This window comes from Lissotriton helveticus, chromosome 7 (genome assembly GCF_964261635.1).
Source record: "Lissotriton helveticus chromosome 7, aLisHel1.1, whole genome shotgun sequence".
Lineage (NCBI taxonomy): Eukaryota > Metazoa > Chordata > Amphibia > Caudata > Salamandridae > Lissotriton > Lissotriton helveticus.
Genome location: NC_136068.1, coordinates 546374896 through 546401097, shown reverse-complemented (window position 1 = coordinate 546401097; position 26202 = coordinate 546374896). Strand labels below are relative to the sequence as shown.

The window sequence follows — 26202 nt, the reverse complement described above, 5'->3', positions numbered from 1 at the left end:
CCTGAATAAATTTGAAGAATTTTGCTATGATAACGACCTACAGGTTAATGTAGCAAAAACCAAATTTATGATCCTTTCAAAGAGTAGGCCAGTGGTTGGTCATGTCACAATGAACAATATACAGTTAGAGCAGACCAATGTCATGAACTACTTGGGGCTTGTTTTGGAGAGTAAACTAAGCTGGAAGCCCCAAATTGATACCCTATCCCTTAAGTTTGCCCAGCTATCAGGGAGCTTAGTTAAAGAACAGAGAACCTCCCTCACAAAAAGGATAGGCCCCGCTCTAAAGATCTATAATTCCCGGATAAGTTCAGCGATCCTGTACGGAGCGGACCTCTGGGGATTTGCGGACCTCTCCCCGTTAGTTAAGGTCCAGAACAAATTTTTATGAAACAGGTCTTTCTCGCTCTAGCCCATTGAAGCTACTTTTAATGGACTTAGGATGCCACTCAATAAAGGATGTGGCATGTTTTAAGCCCTTGGCATTATGGTGGAGGATCTGGACAACTCCTGAACTGGCACCTTTTGCAAAGGCAATTCTGGATGTTAGATCTGTTGTGGGTTCGGGTAACATCATATGGTTCATAAATGTAAGAATCCTCCTCGAGAATATAGGATTGCGCAATTTGTGGGTAGATCCTGCTAATAACCCATTTCCCCCCCCAAAAAAGCCTTTAAAGATCTATACTGGCTATCAGTTCGTCAAAAATATATCACACAGTCCAACGCCTCTTCTTTGTCTGGAATTATCCTCGAGCACAAACTTGATCCAGCAAGAGAAGACTATTGGGAAACTATCACCAGGACTAGTGATAGGAAGTTATACCACCAGTTTAGGGTTGGATCCCTACCAATAAAAATGTTTAGCAAAAACTGGAGTGGTCAGGAGGATGAATTTTGTCAATAGTGTACCGATCAAAAAGAAACAATTGCCCATATATTTTTTGTATGTCCTGCCTACATAGCCCCACGGAACAAATGGCTTAAACCTGTTTGTCGGAATATTGGTACACGGGCAGGGATAGAGGCCCTGAGGATCCTTAGGATTGACACTAAGGAACCTCTGGTAATAGGGGTAGCAAAATTCTTAGGGTGGATGTGGATCATTAGGGCTAAACACTAAGATATGGGTTGGTCGTGCACTGTCCTGTAATGTTCACATCTTGAAATGATATTACATTCTACAAACCATTATATGCTGCTATATCTTGTGCTGCAAGCACCTTCTATGATTCAAATTGTTTTAAGTGTACACATAGTTTTAACCCATTGTTTTTAAATTTGATGTGGCCAATATGATGTTTTACTTTTTTTGCTTGTGTCTTTTATGATGAAATATTCGAAATAAAGACTTATGAAAATAAAAAGCAATGCATAACGCAACAGTCAGGCACTTTGCAAGGTAAAATAATGCAATGAGTAGTACAACCACCAGGTATGTCGTTATGCAGAATCAAGACAAAGCGTAATACACTAATCAGGTAATTCGTTATGCAGGAACAATGCAATGCGCAATACGCTAATCAGGTAGTTCGTTATGCAGAAACAATGCAATGCGTCATACGACAATCAGGTAGTTTGTTATGCAGATCAAATGCCATGGTCCATACACTAATCAGGTAGTTCGTTATGCAGGAATAATGCAATGTGTACTACTCTAATCAGGTACTCCGTTATGCAGAAATTATGCAATGTGTAATATGACAGTCAGGTACTCCATTCAGCAGGAATGGAATAATGCGTAATACACTCAGGCTACAATCACCGGGCCGCAGGCGGTCTCTCCGCCTCCCTTCTGACTTACAGTCAGCCTCCCAAAAGTTGCCCCCAACACGGGTACGAAGGAATCAAAAGTGTAGCTCTGCACTCCGGGCCCTCTATACTGCTACTCCCTCGCCAATATGGGCTGCGATACGAGTCCAAGCAGAGGCTCACGCTGCCAGCACAAGAGAGAGGCCAAGAGTGGATCCCTCCGAGCTTGCGTTCCCGCCCCAGGAGTCGACACACGTTACCTGGGGGTGTGAACCCACTCTCCTCTCCTCGTCCAGCGGCTGGGCCTCCAATGCAGCTTTGTGAATTGGCAACGGCGGCTCGGGCCGGCAACTCAGCTCCTCCGGGTCTGCCGGTCCGGGCCTCTTCAGTTAGAAAGATCTCAGGCTGCCACAAAGCACCCACACAGCATCGCAGAGTGTTCCTTGGGCTTCGGGTGCGCGATCATTGGGCACTCCACACACAGGTCTCAGGCTGCACAAAGATCACGCGCACAGTGCCGCTGAGACTCACTTTAACTCTGGTGCACAGGATAACAAGGCAAATCCTAACTAACGTCTCCTGCTGCAGAACGCACCCGTACACAGCGGCGATGAGACTCACTTGTATTCCGGTGTACACGATAACAAGGCAAATCCTCACGAAGGTCTCATGGTGCACAAGGCAAACAGCGCAGATGAGACTCACTTGGATTCCATTGCGCACGATCACTGGACAATCCTCAAAAAGGGGTTCAGGCTGCACAAAGCACACGCAGGTTCAAGTTCAAGTTCGAGCATTTGTATAGCGCGCTACTCACCCAGAGGGTCTCATGGCGCTTGGGGAAGGGGTTCATTATTTGTCGAATAGCCAGGTTTTCAGTTCTTTTCTGAAGGAGATGTGGTTCTGAGTAAGGCGGAGGTGGGATGGGAGTGAGTTCCAGGTCTTGGCAGCCAGGAAGGAGAAGGATCTGCCACCCATGGTGGATTTCCGGATGCGTGGGACTGCGGCGAGGGCTTGATTGGACGATCTTAGTTGGCGGTTGGGTTTGTAGAAGGACAGTCGAGTGTTGAGGCATTCGGGTCCTATATTGTAGAGGGCTTTGTGTGCGTGGGTGAGAAGGTGGAAAGTAGTTATTTCGTTGACGGGGAGCCAATGAAGGTCTTTTAGATGTCCGGAGATATGATCTTGGCGCGGGATGTCTAATATGAGTCTCGCTGATGCGTTTTGAATACGCTGGAGTTTTTTCTGTAATTTTGTTGTTATTCCGGCGTAAAGTGTGTTACCATAGTCCAGTCGGCTCGTGACCAGAGCATGGGTGACAGTCTTTCTTGTCTCGAGTGGGATCCAGCGGAAGATCTTTTTGAGAATGCGAAGGACTTTGAAGAAGGAGGACGAGACAGCGTTGACTTGTCTGGACATCGAGAGAGAGGAGTCCAAGATGAAGCCCAGGTTGCGTGCGTGGTCTGTGGGTGTGGGTGCTGTGCCCAGGGCGGAAGGCCACCAAGAGTTGTCCCAAGCTGAGGGGGAGGATCCTAGGATGAGCACCTCTGTTTTGTCTGAGTTGAGTTTTAGGCGGCTCTGTTTCATCCATTCGGCAACTTCCTTCATGCCTTCGTGAAGGTTGGATTTGGCTGTGTTGGGGTCATTGGTGAGGGAAAGGATTAGCTGGGTGTCGTCGGCGTAGGAGATGATGTTGAGGTTGTGTTGACGCGCGATGGAGGCGAGAGGACTCATGTAGATGTTGAAGAGGGTGGGACTGAGTGAGGAACCTTGGGGTACGCCGCAGATGACTTCGGTGGCTTCTGAGTAGAATGGGGGAAGTCGGACTCTTTGGGTTCTTCCAGCGAGGAATGAGGTGATCCACTCCAAGGCTTTTCCTTGTATGCCGATGTTGCTGAGTCGTATAAGGGTGTTGTGGCAGACTGTGTCGAAAGCGGCGGAAAGGTCGAGTAGGATGAGGGCTACTGTTTCACCGCTGTCCAGGAGTGATCGGATGTCGTTGGTCGCTGCAATGAGGGCGGTTTCGGTGCTGTGTTTGGCTCGAAACCCGGATTGAGATGGATCAAGGGAGTTGTTGTATTCAAGGAAGGCAGCGAGTTGGCTGTTGGCGGCTTTCTCGATGACTTTGGCCGGGAATGGGAGGAGGGATATGGCTCGGTAGTTTTTCAGTTCTGAGGGGTCTGCTGTGGGTTTTTTCAGAAGGGCGTTGAGTTCGGCGTGTTTCCAGCTTTCTGGAAAGGTGGCAGAGTTGAAAGAGCAGTTGATGACATCGCGGAGTTGGGGTGCGATGATGGAGTCAGCTTTGTTGAAGATGTGGTGGGGACAGGGGTCAGAAGGCGAGCCAGAGTGGATTGAGTTCATGAGGCGAATGGTGTCTTCAGTGGTGATTGTGTTCCAGGCACTGAGGTTGTTAGTAGGGGGAGTAGGGTCTGGAGGGGGTGGGGCGGGTTGATCGCTGGGAGAACTGTTCTTGAAGCTGTTGTGGATGTCGGCAATTTTGTTGTAGAAGAAGGAGGATAGCGCGTCGCAGAGGTCTTGGGAGGGAGTGATGTCGTTGGAGGCTGCGGTGGGGTTGGTGAATTCTTTGATGATATTGAAGAGTTCCTTGCTGTTATGGGTGTTGTTGTCGAGACGATCCTTGAAAGCTGATTTCTTGGCGGATCGAATCAGTTGGTGGTGTTTGCGGGTGGCTGCCTTGAGGGCGGACATGTTGTCGGTGGTTTGGTTATTTCTCCAAGTTTTCTCCAGGGTGCGGCATAGCTTCTTGGAATTTTTAAGGTCATCATTGAACCAGGGAGCCTTTTTGCTGGTTGATTTGATCTGGTGTTTTTTCAGGGGTGCTAATTCGTCAGCGCTGTGGGTGATCCATTGCTTGAGATTGGTGGCCGCTTGGTTTGGGTCCGATGAGAGGGTGGGGGGGTTTTGGTTGAGTGAAGTGAGGAGTTGTTCGGAGGTGATTTTGTTCCAGTTTCTTCGAGGAATAGGTTGTGGGCTGTTGTGGGTCAGGGTGGTTTTGTAGCTGAAGTGAACGCAGCTGTGGTCCGTCCAGTGGAGAGCTGTGGTGCGATCGAAGGAGATGTGTTTGCTGGAGGTGAAGATATGGTCGAGCGTGTGTCCGGCTACATGGGTAGGGGTGTCAACAAGTTGTTTGAGTCCGAGGTTGTCCAGGTTGTCCAGAAGGGTGGTGGTGTTGCTGTCGAGTATGTTTTCAAGGTGGTAGTTGAGGTCTCCTAGAAGAATGTAGTTTTCGGAGGCGAGGGCGTGCGGGCTGATGAAGTCCGAGATGTCATCGCTGAATTGGGTGCGGGAGCCTGGAGGCCTGTAAATGAGGGTGCCTCTAAGAGTGGTTCTGGGGTCGGTGTGGATCTGAAAGTGGAGATGTTCGGCGGTTGTAAGATTGTCGTCGGAACTGGTTGTGATTTTGATGGTGTTTCTGTGGACGATGGCGAGGCCTCCTCCTGTTTGATCGGTGCGGTCTTTTCGAATAATCTTGTAAGCGTCCGGTATGGCTATGGCGATGTCGGGAGCAGAAGATGTGTTCATCCATGTTTCGGTAAGGAAGGCGACGTCAGGTGACTCGGTGTCGATTAGGTCCCAGAATTCTGTTGCATGTCTGTGGAACGAGCGGGTGTTCAGTAGGATGCACTTCAGGCCATTGTGTTCGGAGCTGTGTGTGGCGGACGTGGGTTTGGTGAGGGTCTTGGAACAGTTGAGCTTGCAGGAGAGGCAGGCGAATGGGCCGTGGGTGCGTCCTGGGGTGGCTTCGCAGCAGTGTAGTGCGCGTCCGGGGTTGAGGGCGAGGAGAGTAGCGGCATCATATGTGATTCTAGGGGGTTGGGAGCGGCGAGGACCAGGGGGTCTGGCGCTGGGCGCGGTCCAGGCGCGGACGGGCGCAGACGGGCTTACCTTTGGCGCACATTCGGCGCGACTGGGGCGCGGCCGCTGCGCGTGAACGCTGCGCGTAGGGATCTTGGTCATATATGGATAGTGGAGGGGGAGGGGCGAGGGCGGAGCAGCTGGGAGGCGGGAGGCGGGGTGGATATCCGGGGAGGGAAGGCTAAATAACAACAACAACAGACTAAACAAGATGGCAGTCGGCCAAATCCAATGCAGAGATGGGGGCACAAAGTATTAATGACACGCTCAAACTAACAAACAAATTCGGGCACAGACAATCAAATCAAATTATTGAGAGGCAAGGCAATGCAGACCGAGCTCAGCGTTTCAGCACGTTAAGGAGGCTAGCGCTGTGTAATAATGCTAATTGGTGCAAGTGGGACAAGCGCTACGCTGTGAAACTAACTGCGCAACTACTGAGGTGTTGGAGCGCTATGGGAATGATTAATTAAAGATTAAATCGGGCGCTATGGGAGTAAGTGATTAAGATCCGGTGCAGCTCACAACAAATCAAGGCAGGGAATAATAATTAAGTAATATCGGCCGCTATGCAGGTCAATAGCTGAGATCGGGCGCTGTGGGAGTGAATAAAAGCGATCGGGTGCAGCTCAGAGCAGGTTACAATACCGCACTTAGGTCGGGGAGGCAGCTTGAGGTGGAGCGACCGCGTCTGACGAGTCTGGACGGTCACCTGATCAGCGACACGGTGTGCGGACACGCACACCGTGTCGCTGATCCTTGCTTGGACTTCAGGTACCCACAATCACATGGCACACCTTACGAGAGACTCAGCAGCAACACGCATGCATTCACAGCGTCGCTGAGACTCTCATGGAAACTTTTATGTTCCTGGGTTTCTGAACAGGGAGCCAGGTCACCTCGGGCCCTTGAAGATAAGTTGCTTCAGGACACAGTACACAGCAATGTCCTTCAAGCAGGGGGACACAGCACACAGCAAAGTCCCTTTAGCCTTTCCCTGGTTAAAACAGCAAACTGCAGGCCAGCCCCAGAGCACGCAGCAAGGGTCAGTCCTATCCTCCAGTCTATTCAGTTGTTTCTTCCATGGCAAAGTTCCTCTTGACCACGAAGTAGCTCTAGTCTTGTTCACACTTGATCAAGCCATTCTCCAACGTTCAGGGGCTTCAGCTCTCATAGTTATACCCCTAAATAGCTTTGAAGTCTTTGTGTTTCAGGGGGCACTGACCCCTGTTCAAACCAGTTCTGGGTGCCTCCCTGCCAGTGACACCTTTCTTCCTTTGATTAGTGGGGGTCTGGATTCTCAATCACTCAGCAGGACATGAGCTAATTTGTTTTATAGCAGCAACCCAGGCCTCTTCACCTCTAGGGGCTTCCCCTCCCCCTTCACTCCAGATGCAGATCAGCCTGTTGCTGTCTCACCTCCTCCCCTGGGTCAAGACATTCCCCAGATCCTATTGCTTTTGAATCCAGGCAGTCAATCCACAGCCAGGCAGACACACACAGAAATGTTAGAGCACAAAAACTCAGCCACTTTTAAAAGAGAGGCTTCTGAACACACAATGCAAAACCCACCTTCATAAAAATATGTGTTATTACATTGTGAGTTCAGACAATCTAAACTTCTCCTTTCCATCTTAAGCCTTTGGGAAATTAGGCTGGAAAACATTACCTAGCCTCCCCATTCTGTCCTATGAGTAAGATGGCCTTTTAACAGTGAAAAACTAAATGAAGATTATTTCACTCTCAGGACATGGCACACACCTTAGTATATGTCCTACCTTTCACATGCACTACACCCTGAGGAAAAGTGTTCTTCTGATCAGCATCATTTGTACCGGGACTCCATTGCTTTTTCATTGCCAGCTCGTGTCAAACACTTCCACACAACCCACCTCGTTGTTTCTGCTGATGCCTGGGGAAAATCTAAACTGACACAACAGAGACCGTCTTGCAGCCTGCATTTCTGCCCAGGAACTATCGTACACCCAACCCCCTGTTCTTTGCAGTTTAACAGAAAGTCAAGAGACACCCTTGCCCTGTGTAAACAAGCTTGTTTTTCATCTCCTGCTCCCAGCCTGGTAAACATCCTTGACACCGTGATCAGGTTTTCTGGATAATGGTCTGACTGTTGGGCCCTGATCAGGGTGACTAAACAATAACTTGAAAGACCGGGCTTTGATCAAGGCAATTGAACAATGACCTGAAAAGACTAAGCCTTGATCAAAGCCGAGTGAACAATGATTTGCGTACCAAGCCTTGGCCAGGTCACCATCTACAAACGTCGTCTGGATCTGGTTATCAACTACAAACACTGCCCTGATTAAACAATGAATTTACAGCCACCAGACTGGGATGAAAAAGTATAAAAGGCATGTAAGCTACAAAATGAAGTCGCAGCCTCCTCTGTTTTGTCTCTGACTAGCTTGGGACTCTGTTCCATAGCCCGTGCGTTTGAAATAAATCTGGGTTCCTCCTGCAGACGAAGGTTCCTGTGTCTCCTTTTACTAAGTATGGAAGGTATGGAAGACTAGGGCGGTTCCCCCGCCGCCGAGACCCAGTAAGTGGGTTTAACCAGTTCTTCAAATAGCGCCTGAACAGGGACTCCACGAGCACGAAGGTCAGGCCCGGTGGATGTGAGGAGGTGCACGGAGAGACTCCGACGGAGGTGCCCTACCCGAGGGATTCTTGTATTCCGGTAGACCGAACAACTCGCCCGCTGTCCCTGCCCACCCGGTCTGTGCCACATGACCGTGTCCTTGCTGGAGTCCCCTAGCAAATAATTTCTGGAGCAGGACACAGCCCTACGTCTGCAGAAGAGAACTACCCCTGTAAGGTAAGGGTGGACTGATCATCTACCAAGTCTGTATGATTCTGTTATTGACTTTCGCAAAAGCCAAGTTGTTATTGACTTTTGCCAAAGCCAAGCAAGCGAGGTGAAGTTTTAAAAACCCACTGGTGTCTGTTCTGTATGATTCTGCTGTTATTGACTTTTGCAAAAGCCAAGCAAGCGAGGTGAGTTTTAGAAACCCGCTGGTGTCTGTTATCTGTTTTTTAAGTATGCCAGTCAGTAGTAAGTTCAAGAAAATATGTTGTTGTATGTGTACGCAGGACTCCCAGCTGGGGGCGGCCTGTCCGCTTCCTCCAGAAGGGACCCCTGGCCATACAATGTATGCTAAACATGGCCCTTCTGCCATAATGTTTTCCTCATTATGGGTAAAGTACACCAAACAAAGTAACGTGGAATTACAGTGGCCACTTTATGGCTCCTTTAATTCCCAATACTATGACGGCCCCACGAACACAAAAGCAGGTGCGAGCCTTCATAGGCCTAACCTCATACTGTAGACAGTGGATTTCCAATTTTTTGGCCATGGTCAAACCTCTTCTTGCCCTCACCAGTAAAGACATATCAGACAGTTCCTTGCCATGGACTACAGAGCATGCGCAGGCCTTCCGAGATTTGAAGAGGGCCCTGTGCACTGCTCCAGTGCTCGGTACTCCAGACTATAGCAAACAATGTTTTTCTTTTTGTACATGAGCCAGACGGCTGTGCATGCACTGTCCTGACCCAGATGTTTGGAGGTCACCAACGGCCATGTGCCTATTTTTCAGCCACCTTAGATCCTGTTGCAAGGGCTCTCCCAGGATGCCTATGGGCGACAGCTGCGGCCGCCCTCATGGTCCGTCAGAGTGCGGGAATTGTCATGAACTCCCCCTGAGTCTGATGGTTCCCCATTCTGTAGATACCCTCCTTAATAACACCAAGACACAGAACCTCACTAGCGCACGACTTACAGGATATGAACTGACTCTTTGCCTGCCACATTAACATCAAAAGATGCACTGCACTAAACCCTGCCACATTACTCCCACTGGATACTCAGGATGCCCGCTTAGACCCACATGACTGTATATTGAGGACAGAGGAGGAGACGAAGGGACGGGTTGACTTACAGGATACCCCGATTGCAGAACCTGAAGGTACACTGTATGTGGACAGATCATGTCTCAGAGGGCCAGATGATAAAACCTCAGCCGCCTACGCCATCACGACATTGGGGCAAGTAGTAGAAACAGCTCAGATTCCGCAGTGCTCTGCACAGGCAGCAGAATTAGTGGCCCTCACTAGAGCCTGTGAGATAAGCAAGGGAATAACAGTAAATATCTATATTGCTGACAGTCAGTATGCCTTTGGGGTGGCCCTCAACTTCGGAAGGTTGTGGAAAGAAAGGAATTTCCTTACTTCCCATGGGACCAAAATTAAACATGGCCCCCTAATTCACTGACTGTTAAACTCCCTGACACTCCCCAGAAAGGTGGCCATCATAAAATGTAAGGCCCGTAAGAAAGTGACCGATGATGTTGGGAAAGGCGATGCCCTGGCTGACCAGACGGCCAGACAAACAGTTCTTTAAAAAGGGAAGGAATGTATGTAGAAGGTCCCGCTAGGTGGGTGGCAGACGAGGGCATGGTTGAAAACACAATACAGAGTGTGCTTGATATTCAGTCCCATACTACTCCTGAGGAACTAAGGGTGTGGAAGGAGCAATTAGCAAAGGAGGGAATTGATGGTTGCTGGGTCCGTACGACTATGGAAAGACAATGGATGTTACCTGACAGTCATGTGCTAGCAGTAGCTATGATGGCCCATGGTCCTGCCCACAATAGTGCAAAAGGGATATGTAAATTATTGGAACCTACATGGTACAACTCTAAGATACCAGCATATGCTGAAACGTTTGTTAAAACATGCATGATTTGCCTAATGTATAACCCAGGAAAAGGCAAAGTTACTCCTAAGGCAGGATTCTCTCCTCCTACCTTCAGTTTTGAAGTCCTCCAAATGGATTACATCCAGATGGACAGGTGCAACAATTTAAAATATGTCCTGGTGGTGGTCTGTACCTTCAGCCGATGGGTGGAGGCTTACCCCGTCAAAGACTGCACCGCTAACACTACCGCCAAAGTGCTATTAAAAGAATACCTCCCACGATTCTGTTTGCCCCGCTTGGTCTGGAGTGACAACGGGACACACTTTACGGCTCAAAATATGGAATATGTCTGTACGGCACTGGGCATAAACCAAACATTTCATGCAGCTAACCACCCCTAGTCAGCAGGTCTAGTGGAGGTATACAATGGCATCCTAAAAACGAAAATGGCCAAAATAGTAGCCGAGACAGGTGTCACTTGGGTTGATGCTCTGCCCTTGGTCCTACTGTCCACAAGAACAACGGCCCACACCAGGATAGGGTTATCTCCCCACGAAATTGTGTTCGGGAGGCCTGCCAATGTATGGGGTGTCCCACAGCCTAAGAAACTGTCTGACGTTGAATACCCTGTATTAACTGATTATCTGTACAGTCTAACTAATACCTTTCATACTCTTTATCACCAGGTGCACGAGGCCATACCTGACAAAAGCAAGGGCCCAGGGCACGTTATCCAGCCTGGTGACAGGGTCCTGATCCGGAACTTTCAACGGACTAAGAGCCTCGAGCCCCGCTGGTCACAGCCCCGTCAGGTGTTACTGGCCACCCGCACAGATGTGAAAGTAGAAGGTCGGAAGAATTGGGTGCATGCGTCGCATATGATCAGTGGGTAAGGGAAGGACAAGGAGACGCAGAAACAGAAACAGTCCCAACGTTTTTCCTGTTCAGCGATGCCAGACTGCATTCTACATCTATGGAAGCAGAGAGTAACAGCATACTGAAAGGAATGGTGGAACCCTCCCTTAACTCTGCTCAACACCAAGAACAATTGTTTCCCGACCATACTGTTCCTGCTTCCGACCGATATAACTTGCGCCCCCGAGGGAAGGCTTGCCCTTGACTTCATCCAGTACCTACAGGCTGTAAGGCTGTGATCTTCCCCGGCTGAGAGTAGTGATGGTGTGTCAGACTGAGGTAAGCCTTAAGGGCCCTTGGCACCTGCACCCAGTGAAGCAACCACCAATCACAGACAGCCACTAGAGGTCCCTGGCTTAGCACAATGGCTGCCGTCCAAGAACCCCGAATCCAGAAACAAGATGTCAGCCTTCGACATAGTAAATGCTTCATGGCCGCCATGGTGACGCTGTTTGTCTCCCTCATCCTGTCTATCCTTGGTTGGCTGTTACTAATCTACCATCCTGTTACTTCACCAAGTCCTACACCGACTCCTGCAGAGCACCAATATTACACGCTACCAGCCCACAAATTCTTCAACAACACCTTCATCCAAATGTTGCATCATCACCAGCTGATCATGAACACTTCCAACTGCTGGGTGTGTGGACTGATGCCACATTCCATGATACACCCTGTCCTATTCTTTCCTTAAGTTGAGAAGTGAGACTAGAGGTTCTCTAGAATCATCCCTTTACGGGCACACATTTTGTTGTCTTCCCTTGAAAAAGACTTCCACTCCGTTAATTGAATTATTATTGTATTTTTTATTTCATTAACACTTTGACTTGTTAATTTCAAGCATAGTTTGTTATCCTTTTACATTTTTCAAACGTTATTATCCTTCAGGCAATGTCATTATAATGTTTCCAATGCATTTCGGGCATTTAGGTCATGCCCTTCATCAGGGAATCGACACTGCAAAACGTAATAGAGTACCATTACTGAGGAGTAAAACAATTTATGACATAAATAATATCATTGCAACGTACCATCTTACAAAATAGACATTACAATATAAGCAAAACTGTGAACAGAAATACAAACGGGGTTCAGGAAATGTTCTACTAGAGAGTGTAACATGGGGTGATCAAGGTAATAAGAACAGAGCGTCACTTACATGCCTTTCTCTGTGTTGTTACTACGATCTATGGAAAAGAGACGATACGGCTCGGTTAGAATATGATAGTGAGGGGCTAGGGCGTAACACTTAAAAAATGTTGGCCTGTCCTCTATTGTAAACTAACCTGGAACGGAAGTTTGGACGTGCTCGGGTCCGTTACTCGTCTTCGGTAGCGACGGCACGGAGATTGCCGGCCGCGCTTTACTGTTTTGAGAAGGTTCCGGTCATGTGATAGGTCACATGACGATTGACAGAAGAAAAAGACTATAGCGAGTCTATGTTCATCGACAGGGGAATCAAAAATCGACTGGAGGATGATTAATAGATTTACACACGAAACATGATTTACGGTGTGGGAAATATGGTATATATGTTTAGGTAGGCATGGGTTCAAGAAAGTAAAAAAATTAAAAAAAGTGAAAAATTGGAAAAGTATTGTGAACCCGTCGGGGCTCAAACCCGTGTTGTGTAGGTGTGCAAGTAGTCTAGTATTACAGGTGGGGCTACTAATAAGTGACACGAATTACAGTGAAATGTGGAGGTACAATAAACATGGTACAGTGAGTGTCGGATATAATTATTAGCGAACACAGTTTTTCACAAGGTACGGTCTGTGGAGCAATTGATCACAAATAACAGGAAAATTCAATTCTTTCATTCAAACACATCGGTTTTTGGGTGGAAAGTTTTTGGATCCAGTGGTTCTCTCTTCTGAGAAGATGTTTAGAATTGTCTCTCCCCTCGATTTTCTGAACAGTTTCTAGAATAATGAACTTGATCTGGGAAACATTGTGGCGTTCTTCTACGAAGTGCGATGATAGGGCTGATTTTGTGTTCTTCAGTCGAATATTGGATTTATGTTCTGTTAATCGCACCTTGATGCGACGTTCTGTCTTTCCCACGTACATCTTACCACATGGGCATCTTATCCCGTAGATTAAATTGCTGGATTCACAGGTGGCATTTACCTTTAGTTTGATAGGATAACCTTGTGAGGGGTGGCATATTCTTTCCTTACCCATTTTCTATCTCTGGGTCTTGTCTTGCATGGTGGATGTTGATGCAGGAGGCCTACACTGTCAATGGTACTGCCAATTATGTCCTTGGGACATTTTGCGATGACTTCTGGCGGAACAGATCTGGCAATGCCAATGCTCCTTTTTGCCTGACCAGCTCTTCCACTTTGCTAGTACCACCAGATGAACTCGGTGTGATGGTAGTATTCAACTCAACCACTTGATGAACATTTTCTAGATTCCGCACCAGAAGGATACTGTCTGATGAACGAAACACTCTGAATGTCATAAATGTGCAAGGTCGTGTCAGCATCCATGACCTAGGGACTAAGAAAGTTGGTACCAGTACATGTGATATCACTAAAGCCTTAAACTCTACATCTCCTCAGAAGCTGGTGGCATCCCGCAACACCTATTTTATCTGTGGCACTGCCGCCTACACTTGGCTCCCCCGTAACTGGTCTGGTACCTGCTATCTGGCCTTCCTCCTTCCACCAACGTATTCCACCCATGGAGACTACCACATGTCAAAGAAGGGCGCCCTGCGCCGCTCACGTAGGGGCGTCATATCAGCTGAGGATACAGCGGGCCATGAAGCCGGGGACTTCTTTAAAGGTTTCCTTCCATTCTGGGGCCCCATAGCAAACAGTCGAGCTATAGGAGAACTGACCAGGGTCCTTGAGGCCACCATCACAGTAACAGCTGGTGCCCTCTCCAACATCACTGCAGAGCTACAGGCGGACCGCCTTATAACGCTCCAAATCCGCATGGTCCTCGACGTCATCCTTGCTGATCGTGGTGGTGTGTGTACATTGATCGGCTCCAGCTGCTGCGTGTACATCCCAGACAACGCACCTACAGTGTATGATACCATCCATCGTCTGCATCACCTTTCTTCTGAAATCCATCTGAATGTAGGCAACTGGTCCCTCACAGGCTGGATCTGGGGTCTTCTTTCCCAGTGGGGTTGGAGAGTCTTCATCTTCCTTGCCTTGGGAGTAGCTGTCCTGGTCTCCTGCTGTTTGTGCTTTCAGTGCCTGCCAGTGCTCTGTACAATGTGTGTCCAGACCATCAAGCCTCCACCCTCTAACATTCACAGCACCAATATGATGATGATGCTCCAACAAGAAACCGATGGCCTTATGAACATTGACATTTCTTAAAGTATTTGCCACTCAATGGCAAAAGGAGGGTCTGAGGAAAAGTGTTCTTCTGATCAGCATCATTTGTACCGGGACTCCATTGCTTTTTCATTGCCATCTCGTGTCAAACACTTCCACACGACCCACCTGGTTGTTTCTGCTGATGCCTGGGGAAAATCTAAACTGACACAACAGAGCCCATCTTGCAGCCTGCATTTCTGCCCAGGAACTGTCGCACACCCAACCCCCTGTTCTTTGCAGTTCAACAGAAAGCCATGAGACACCCTCGCCCTGTGTAAACAAGCTTGTTTTTCATCGCCTGCTCCAAGCCTGGTAAACATCCTTGACACCGTGATCAGGTTATCTGGACAATGGTCTGACTGTTGGGCCCTGATCAGGGTGATTAAACAATGACTTAAAAGACCGGGCTTTGATCAAGGCAATTGAACAATGACCTGAAAAGACTAAGCCTTGATCAAAGCGAAGTTAACAATGATTTGTGTACCAAGCCTTGACCAGGTCACCATCTACAAACGTCGTCTGGATCTGATTATCAACTGCAAACACTGCCCTGATTAAACAATGAACTAACAGCCAACAGACTGGGATGAAAAAGTATAAAAGGCTTGTAAGCTACAGAGTGAAGTAGCAGCCTCCTCTGTCTTATCTCTGACTAGCTTGGGACTCTGTTCCATAGCCTGGGCTTTTGAAATAAATCTGGTTTCCTCCTGCAGATGAAGGCTCCTGTGTCTCCTTTTACTAAGTATGGAAGGTATGGAAGATTAGGGCGGTTCCCCCACCACCGAGACTCAGTAAGTGGGTTTACCCGGTTCTTCAACCCTGTCCAGGGGGACCTACTATAGGGGTATCTAATGTGCATAGAAAGGGAAGGGTAAGGTCTGGCACGTGAGTGCACTTGACAGAACAACATGGCAGTTTAATAAACTGCACGCAGGCCCTGCAATGGCAGGCCTGAGTTCCCTTTTTAAGGCTACTAGTGTGGTTGGCACAAATAGTGCTGAAGGCCCACTAGTAGCATTTGCATTGCCAGCCCTGGCCCACATAGTGCACTTTACTAGGAACTTTACTTAGTAAGGCAAACATACCAATCATGGACAACCAATTACCATTACACTTTATACAGGGAACACTTGCACTTTGACACTGTTTAGCAGTGGCAAAGTGTCCAAAGCATCTAAGTTGGCAACACCATGTCAGACAAAAGGTTTAGGGTGAAAGCAAAAAGTTTAGGGACTTTAGCCAAAAAGGGCCAACTCCTACAGTGGCGAATTGACACAACACAAACACAGTGAGTAGGTAGAAATCTGTGTCAATCAAGGAGCAACACTATTTGAGATGGTGTATGCTTGACTTATTCCAAGGTTCATCTGCTTCTAGTGGTAATGTATACTAATTATATAGGAATGATTTTATAATTATGGACCATATTACGTTTTAGATTATCAATGATTCCATGGAGTTTAAGCAACTTACCTTGAGTACAATGGTTTATTCTGCGTATTTGGCAGGACCTGTCGTAATGATTGGCTGGTAGCTGTGCAATGATTTCAATTAAACATAGAATAAAATGTTTGATTTGGGACATTATAACGGCGGTGGTGTGGGTTTGTCTACTGTTTCTACCTGGTCCTACCCACTTTGCACAATATAAATTAATATATTTGGGTTGGTGTGATACCTGTTTACACATGTCCAAGGCACATACTACAGTATAAGAATGACAGGTTGTTCTTTTTATAACTTCAGCTACTGCAATAATAAAATTATTTTGTGTATTCCTACTTTATTTATATATAATTGTGCTATTGCTGATTCTCTGCACTTAAAATGCAAATTGAACCTGTTGTGTTGCATTTAGAGACTGTTGTTTTGACTGCCCTCCATGTGATCTGTATGAGCTCAGTCTAGTTTGGGTTTTAGCCAGTAGCGGCTGCTACTGGACGGTAGTGGAGGGGTGGGGAGTGGGGTGGAATGAAAAAGATTGGTCTGAGCACCATGTTTTGGCACTCAGTCAGGCAGTGGGAGCCTGGGCATGTTCCCCACCCAGGCTGTAACAAGCAAAGTGCCCATGACGGTTTGGCCGGCCCTAGAAGGCTGGACAAACTGTCATGTACACTTAGAGTCCTCACCACTCCTCCCCCTGTAGTGCTCTCGCATCATGGAGCCCAGCCCCGCCTGCACATAAAGAACTGTGCGACTTCAGTAGGAAAAATAAAATTTTAATAATGCAGAGTTATCATTTTGTTTTTCCTTTTGAACTGCTCGGAGAGGAGTGGGGTGACTGTCTTCCACCTCAGCGGAGGAGCCGCCTCTGGATCTAGAGGAAAGACAATTTAATGATGATTTAGCTAAGTACTTTAGGGTCGAAAAGTCATTAAATTCACTATATTGCACCCATCTAAAATTATGTGAATATTTGTCAAAATGTCCTCATTAACACTTTCTAGGCAAGCATTCAAGGCATTTTATAGCGTTCCTGAAAGACAGCGAAGAAAATATATATTAACAGTATTTCACAAATTAACGAGGGGTCAAACATGGATTCCACTTGGCCTCGAGACTCTCCCTGCGGAACTTTGATGACGCTAAAAAAAGAAAGCTTTGCACTGAGAGAGCCCATGTTCTTACCTTATTGTACCCTCCACTCCATTCAATGGCACTGCTGTTGAAGATAAGCTTCTGGCCTTGTTCTGCACTCGAATCAAAAGTGCCCACTTTTAGGAACCTGCTTGTGTCCTTCGAGGTCATCTGCCAGTGTACAAAATCCAGCAGTGGCGGAGCATCACCGTTTCTGTCAAAAAACACTTCTTTACCAGCTGAGTTCTTCGTACGGACTTTTTTCAGATAATGCAGAAGCTGGAAAAAAGTCCTAGTATCAAATGCAATTTTATGCCATAAGTAGAGAGTTTTTATGTATATTATCTTAAGGCACCCCAGTCTACAAAGTGGAACTTATTATAAACACTATGGACAATATTCACAAAAACTGTGTACTCTTTTTCTCGTAGACGTACGCCTACATAGGGATTCAAATTCCCTACATTCGGAAATCCACACATCTTCCTTATACTACTTGGAAGTCAATGTTACATTGCTCGCGCACTTCTGGTTACCCTCTGTGAAAATCTGCATAGCACTGAGTTAAGAACAGGGCAACTGAAGCCCCATGTTCAAACAAATATATTTTTTCCAGGAAAAATATGTTTCCAGTTAAGAACGTCAATTCGTACATCCCCAGCAAATGTGAGAGTGATCAGTTCCCCCTATTCATCCTAGAAGAGGTGTTAATTCTGTTAACTATTTCCAGGGTGGTAACGGGTCGGATTTCAGTCTGTGACTACCCACTGACATGCAGGTTTGTTGGAGCTCAAACTTACTGTTTTCCATTTTTACTGATTGTTACAGATTCATACAGACAGAAAACATTCATTTTCTTGTCTGTATTCATTTTTAAATGTGGATAAAAAGGGAAATTGATTTTTTTTTGTAATTCTAAATACTTTCTACCATGACTTGCAGGCAATAGATGTGTGGATTGATAGATAAGGGGGTTAAAAAAGGAAGGCATTTTAGTAAAGAGGCTTTAACAGCAATAGATATGCACAAGGTTGATACTGAAATGTGCATATTTTCATATAATTGCACTGATTTAGCTTTTGCTGTCATGGGGTTCATGGGGAGATTGTTGTCTTCACTAAGAGGCCCATTACGATGTCGGGCGGAGGCAATCCGCCCGACACCGTTCCCCGAATTCCCCCCTGCCATAATAGTATGGCGGGGGAACCGCGGCGGACGGAAAGACCGTGCGCTGCTTTTACGCCGGCGGAAAAGTTTAATATGGTGGCAGTGTCTCATAGACACCACCAGCCATATTAGTATGGGCTGTCAGTCATGCCTTTCGGTGGCGGGAAAGGCATGCGGTCTTCACTCTGGGGGCCCCCTGCGGGCCCCCAGAGTGAAGGAGGGGAGGGGGCTGCACACGGGGGTACCTGTGGTACCCCCTCACATTTGCATAAACAAAACGGCAGGCACCGCGAGGTGCCTGCCGCTTTGTTTATGCAAATGCTGAAATGCATTTCTAGCATTGTGGCGGGTGGCGCTCTCCAATGCTAGAAATGCAGGATGTGCCCTTATGGCGGGTGGTCCCAATCCCCGCTAGGATGACGGGCGGACAAAGTCCGCCCTTCATCCTAATGGACCCCTTAGTTAGCATGAGCATGCTACAGATTATCCACTGCTTTATGCACATTACTACACAGGTTTATTTTGCAAATGCCTCTTTTGATATTTTCACATGAGAACCCACTGCTGTGTTCATGTTTTGCAGGTACCTGGGATTTAGTCTTAACATTGTGAACATGGTCGAACAACAATGTCCCTTGTTATTCTGTACTAGTCAGGCCCTAGCACCTAGACATAACATACAGATGCAGCTGTTGTATGGGAATAAGTCCTTTAGTCAAATTGGAAAACACGGATAGGTAGAAAACACTTATGAAGGGACCTTTCCAGGGAGAGGAGCATGACAGCACCTATGATGTAGATCTACCATCTATAGACTGAGGTACGGGGTCTACAGATAACACCAAGAGATCTTCTAATACATAATCATCCTGCTTCAATACAAGGCGAGAGAGGTTAGGCTATGCTGTCTCTCACTATGACAGCTCCATTGCTGATTTACGGATTACTTTCCATGCTGATCATATTTGTGTTATGCATTTTTCTGCTTAATGTGGCACGTGTACTGCATATCAGAGCACATTAGTTAAAATAAACATTTTAAACTTGTTTGTGCCTCTGTCAGATCTTATTGTGGACAAGTACGAGAGCATGAGCGAAAGTGTGTGTCTTGCAACGGCAATTCTTGAGAGAGTCGGTAGTGTTGTGTTCTAGGGTGTCTAATCACTTGTTCCTCTGTGAGTGAGTAGGAGGGCAAGTGTGACACTATAGCTACTCAGTCCTGAGCTCATGGGTACTAAGGTGGTAGAATGACGCAGTCCCTATATACTAAGATCCCATAATCCTATGCATAGTTCTGAATTTGTGCAGAATCCCTGCAACACCGCGGGTGTTCACAGCAAGGGAACCTGGCAGACATTCAATCATGAGGGCATATTTATCAGTTAAATAAACGTGGAAATATACAAATGTCAGATAAATATTCCCACAAAACCCAATATAAATACGAATAAATACAGATAAAATTAGCAAAAACTAAGTATGGATAAATACAGACGGAAATAGCAAAAAAATAAATACCATAAAACCGGGAGCCCTACTTGTAGTGCCCAGTTCACATCCATTGATTTGGATTTACCACTGAAAATTTCTCAGCAGTTATGGTGGAGAAATCCAAAGTTGTAAATCCATGATCCCACCCAGGGATCTTTCTGATACCATAAAAGGTTGTATTTTCACTCATAATGACTATGGATAAAAATACGTTTGTAAATCGGGACCTATATTTCTCAAGAGCATTAATGAATGAACAAGCAATGAGAAATCAACACAACTCGCCAATCAGTTGTCTCCTCTGGGGATAAAGCTGATCTCAGCTCTACTTCTTTCATTGTTTTGGCAGCCAACAGTTAGGTTCTATGCTTGGCATCCTTATAAAGAGTCTTAGCCATTAGGTATCATCCTGTTTTTACCTATACAAAAGGCCATCTGTCAATGGGGTATTTAACTCAAATGTATACTTATACAACTAGACTTACACTAAGAAGGTGGACAAGAAGGTGTGGCACCATGATTCCTGGTACACCCTTCAAACTAAGTCCACAAATTCCCCATGAGGTGTCCCCATTTCCAATCAAGCCAACACTGCAGAAAAGAGGCCACAGCTTCAGCCACACATCAGCAATGGTGCCAATGGACAAAGGAGAATGGTTCATGAGAGTCTAAGGCAGTAGTTCTGATGTGATAAAGCAGAGTAGTTTTCTAGAACAAAAAGGGCAACCCAGTAACATGGGGACCTGAGTAGGATAAGTATTATCAATCAAGTGGACACTAAGGAGGTAGTGTGGACATTGACTTCCACGGCAATAGTTATAGAGAACCCTTCTTACAAGTGTTGTGTAGTTCCTAGGACCCTCCAGGACCTGTGCATTTTGGAGGACCCAAACTGAGTGCTTGGTGTGCAGATAGACTTTGGAAACCGCCACAGGATGAGTCAACTGTTAGACCTGCTAGCTCTACAGTGCCACTACCACCCCTCTGTACTATACAGTGGGGTAGATAGTTTCTGGCAACCACTGAACAGTACAACCCTGATTTCTCAGCTATCGTGAAAATGATACAGTATTTTTAGCTCAGCCACTCGGGCTTACTTTTCTCAGAATACATAGAAGGGCGATTAGAAAGGTTTCAATAATTATTTATTGGTCGAACGTCAGTCTAGTAAGAAACTTGTTAGCTGTGACAATCAGAAGACAGGAGCAGACAAATGTAATCCCTAATACCAATATCGTAAAAAGTAAATACTTCTCTACCATAGTGCTAATAAGATGAATAAAAGCATATTACATAAAATAATAGTATTGGCGTACTCCTACGACGAGTAGCCTACCAAACCGTGCCTAGCCTAGAGGTGTAGGTGAAGCATGTATTTGTAAGTGCTAGGATATGTCCTAACGGAACCTAATGGAGCCAAGAATTTCCCGGGGAAGTGCTAACCCCTCACCTGATTGTTCTGAATGAAGGACCCCGTCCCTGCAACGAGGATGGCACCTGCAAGGGATGTCAGATCTCTGTTGTCGAAGAATCAGCTGGCAGAGCCTTGTCTCAGCTTGGAAGGAATTCTCCTCTGTCTAGTAAGGGGGAGTGAGAGTCTTTTATACCAAAGTGGTCACTCAGGGGTTTTCACAGTATTGTTATGTTTTGAAAACATTCGCTAATCCCCTGCTAATCCTTTTCTAAACAAACATGATCATGCACACCCAGCTGTTGGCCATGAAGGAAAAAAGTGGTGACCCATGTACAAAATAAATCTACCGTGCCTGCGGACATGTTTGTGTACATCAGGTACAGGAATTAATATATGATACCAAGAGCCTGATGTCAGAGAGACAGAAGTAAGCTATAAGGTAAAAGATCACCTATGTAAGAACGTTATGTCGTGTGGATGGGACACAATGTATGTAATTGATATGTACACGATGAGACTAACCTAAACGACATGACACCCACTCCTCATAAAAAGGTCAGCAAAGTCAACTAGGTAATGATAGTAAATCCTAAAAAAGGCATAAAAAATGCTTAATATTAAAAGCATTCTGAAAAGCACTTCAAAATGTTCATAAAAAGCAAGATCTATAGTGAAGGCGTTCTTCCCTAAAAAGCGTTCATAAAAGGTCCTCCATATTTTGAATATAATGTAATTGTTTTTCTGAGCACATTGAAAGCTACTATGTTCAGATAGAGCAGAGAAGAAAAACAAAGTCTGTTAGATCTTCAATTTGGTACATTTTTAAAAATTGCCCAAACAGTTCCCAGCACAGAAAAGGCAGGTGGTTTAAGAATTCGGCACTGAAGACTCAACATCACCATACATGGCATCCGCAGGAGGCACTCCCTCCAATACCTCTAGTATGATATCAAGTGAGCAGAGGTGGTCATGAGTATGTCTATGTCCAGCGGTGCAACCGATGGAAGCTTCAGACAGAGGTCCAGCACGTGTTCGAATCCGCAAAAAGAGGCAGCGGAATACTGGTAGGATGCAGTCAAGCCAGGCCAGTCTGAAAGACAGGAACCAATAACCCCATTAATAACACCAATCGCTCACAAAGATGTTGCTCCAGCAGTGCTCTATCCATGGCTTGAGTGATGCTTGCGAAGCAATAGAAGTAAAATCAGGATGCCCGCTACCGAAAGCAGGACCAAAGGAAGTCCTCCAAAAACGCTTCCAGGTACGGAGTGTATAAATGATGGAATCACTCTGAAAATGGTTTGAAAGGTGGTTAACAGAGCTGAAGCCGATGCCCTTAAATAAGTGTACTATCCCCCCGTATCAGACATGTTAAAGAAACGACCGACCAGTTCCCTGAAACGGAGAGTATCTCTGCCAAAGACCTTCCCACTTGGAGATCAAAAGTCTCTCGGGCTGTTAAGGCCACATAATGCTGAAACAACAAGGTTTTCAGTCTGCTCAGATAATCAAACCCTATGTTGGATACATTCAGTGAAGGCCACAGTGGTGCCTCCCTAACTGTTTGAGCCGGGGGAAACAATATTTGCTTACAACAAACAACCCTGGAATTAACGGTCACTAAATAAGCAATGCCAGGCATCATACCACAGCAGCCTTGCTCATTCAGCATCAAGTAACTCCAGTTTTAAAGTAATTCAAAGACCGGATGAATTACAGCAGCTGGGGAACCCTTTAAGGTAGCAGGACAAGTTCGCTATTGACGCATTACATGCTCAGTGCCGCGATATATCTTTACACACTAAAGACCCACTTAAGGTCTTTTTGCAGTTTGAACCACTCAGAAAAACGACATTGTCTTTGGTCCTGTACAGAAATGTATACGGTAGCTCCCAGGTTTCTCGTATGTACCCTTCGGGTCACACTTCATATCTGCCTACTGGGTAATATTTCAGGCAGTACTGGAATTGGAGTGTTGTGATTGGCAGTGTGATATAGCCATGGATTAACCATTCCATAGATGGCAACTCTGCTACGGTAAAGTTAACTTCTCTAGTTTTTCAATGAGCAGCATGGTGTACTTCACATCTCTGCGAGCCATGGTCACTTGTCTGTCAGTCAGATTGCAAGCCAAAAACAGATTTGTCTTTAATGTATCACCATGGAATGTGGCCAGAATGCAATGATTGAAGCGTCTAGCTTAGAAGCATAATAGTGCATAGCTGTGATTGTCCATGTTGTAAAATAGACCAATCTTGTTCCATTATATCAATAGCTGAGGACACAATGTTGCCCATTGAATAAATACGAGATAAGAGTGTGGTTATGCCATTGCTTACCACAGCTAAGGCCTTTTCTAGGTTAATCATATCAATTTCACGAAGTCTCTCAGAAACTTACTGTTAGGAGATTTTCCACAGTTCATTGTAGATGGTATAGATGAAGCGTTTCCTACGTGGTTTCTTGGGACCTAACAAGAAATCCCTAAGATCCAAGTGTTGTTTCACCTGTGATAGTTTTGAGGTCTTTAGCCACTCTCGGCACAACTTCCCAACACTATAGGAACCCCTGAGTCCTCTATGTGTACATAGCATGGGTCAGGCCTAAAGACACTAAACCCTTCGGTTGTACCCCTGAATGGCTCCTTTTCGTGTCTACTGGCCAAACCAACCAACCCTTCCAATCGTGAGATGACGAATTGTATGTACTTGTACCATGTGTCCCTTCACTTGTTAATGTGTTAACTGGGAAAATCATTTGCAATGGTATTTGGAATGCTCTAAATAATGCCTCAGTTCCCTGAACCTGCTACTCTCTTGTTCCACAGATGGATTTTGTGTCTATGGTGTGTCTCGAGTAATAGAAACCCTGTGTAGACATTTGGGAGATAAAAAGGTGTTGAATATATCAGTTTTGTGTTTGTCCGCATAATTTTCTCCGCAGTTGCATTAGTCTGTGCAAGTTTATAGTAAAATGATTCTGGGTCTGATGTGTTGAACCGTTACAAATATGTGAATTTCTGTGCGAATGTAGCAGAATTACCTTTTGGTGGTGTTGGGAAATGTTCCCATTGATGGTACACATTAGCAGTGCGTGGTACACTTGCTCTATGCAACAAATGATGACCATAATGCTTGTAACAAAACCTGGTATGGTAGTCAGTCGTAACTTCATACAATTCCGTGTAAGAAATTGCGGCAGATTGTTCTAAATCTGTGAGCATAGTATTTAAAGTCTCAATGTCCCAATCATCAGATAGTGCACCAGGGGTAATGAAATAATTTAAAGAGATTTTAAACAAATGTGAGATTTTCAAATGTTCAGTGGGGCCATATAAATCATAAGAAACTTTATCCAAAACTATACCATCCGGAATTGGAATTGCTGTAATGATCACCAGGGACAAGTCTCTTTGTTCACAATGTGATGATGTATGTGTTTTCAGGACCAAGTTCACAGATTGTACTGCAGAGCTTTCTGGGAGATGATGTGCATTCAGAAACAGAAAAAGGACAGTCACTGTGCCAATCCAAATTAACAGACCCCGATTGCGAACCAAATATGTAACCAAGGTGGCACTAAATAAGCCTTCTTGAGAAAAAGATAGAACTGGTGAAATGTTTCTTTCTCTCAAGTGAGTGGCGTTTGATCGAGTTCACTTGGATCTGGAGAGAAATCATCTAAGTTGATAAAATAGCCAGACGCAGTTCGATCTATCTTTGGTAGCTCAGCAGGTTTTGTAGAACTGGCAGATGTGTCATTTGAAGGCACATTAATGAAGATATCACTGTTGGGCCGAATTGCAACTTGCATTGTTGTTTGTTCTTGATGCTTTACAATTTCAACTGTTGTGATTTGTACTCCATTATTCGTTGCTCCAACACTCTGTGTTGCAGAGCCTTGAAAGGTTATCAGTCTTTCCATCTGAACTTCCTGTATCGTAGCAAGAGGAGATTTGCGGCTGCCCAGACCCCACGTGGCTGACTGTTGAGAATCAGCCACATGATGTGGTTTGATCAGATCAATGGAAACAAATCTTTTTTCTGTTTTACCGGCAAGAGGAGATGAAATAGTGTCCTGGTTCCCACTACTGCTAGGACAGGTACAGCTGTTCTGTAAATTGGCCCAAACTAAGCATGGGCGGAATTTGCGTGAATTCATAATCACGATTCGCAAAAATTGGCCAAATTCCGCAAGCTTGCGAATAATTTTGTTTTGCGAGTTCGCGAGATTTTTTACCAGTTTGGGAACGAGAACTTGCGCATGCGGTCGCAACGGTCGCGAACATGTTGTTTCCACTTAACCAGCCTGCTTGCGATGCCTTTTTCTGTTTCTGTCGCAATCATCGTGATCGCGTTCGTAATTTCCTCTTTTGGGTCGCAATGACGTGTTCGCGTTCACAATTTCCTGTTTTGGGTCGCAATGACGTGTTCACGATCGCGGCGTCGCTCGGCCAGCTACCAAATTCTCGCAGCAAACGAGAACAGGGAGGAAAACTCACCAGCGAACGCAGAATCATGGTAAGTCAATGCCGCGCGCGCGAGATTGTATTTTTGAAGCGCGAACAAGAAAAAAATACGCAACTTGCGAATTGCGGATTTTTGGGCAATTACGCGTGATTCGCGGATCGCAAAATTGCCAACAATTCGCAAATTCCACGAGCAAAAAAAACATTTCTGCCCATACTTAGCCCAAACTCTCTTCTGTCCAGGATCTTTCCCCTGACCAGGTTTCCAATCTGTGGGACTCAGGAAGGTCTTGCCGGAACTGATTTCACTTCCCCAGTGGCGGTGCCCTTCACTTGCACGTTGCTTTGTAACGTTCAGAATTCATTACGTTCCTGTAATAATGCCAAATGGTCATTCAATTAAAATGGTTTTGCATCCGCCACTGTGCTGGCACAACCGAGAACAGTTACCCACATTTTTGTCCCAAACAGGATATCATAAGGGTGTAC

General features: G+C 45.9%; 1 protein-coding gene across 1 annotated transcript in view; it reads right to left on the bottom strand.

Annotated features, from left to right (window-relative positions):
- Positions 1-26202, bottom strand: part of LOC144769163 (extracellular calcium-sensing receptor-like) — a 199309-nt gene that overhangs the window by 95582 nt on the left and 77525 nt on the right. Inside the window, exon 2 of the mRNA XM_078653177.1 lies at positions 17225-17452. Within this exon, the coding sequence (XP_078509303.1) occupies positions 17225-17452 (228 nt within the window). The remainder of the gene's footprint in view (positions 1-17224; positions 17453-26202) is intronic.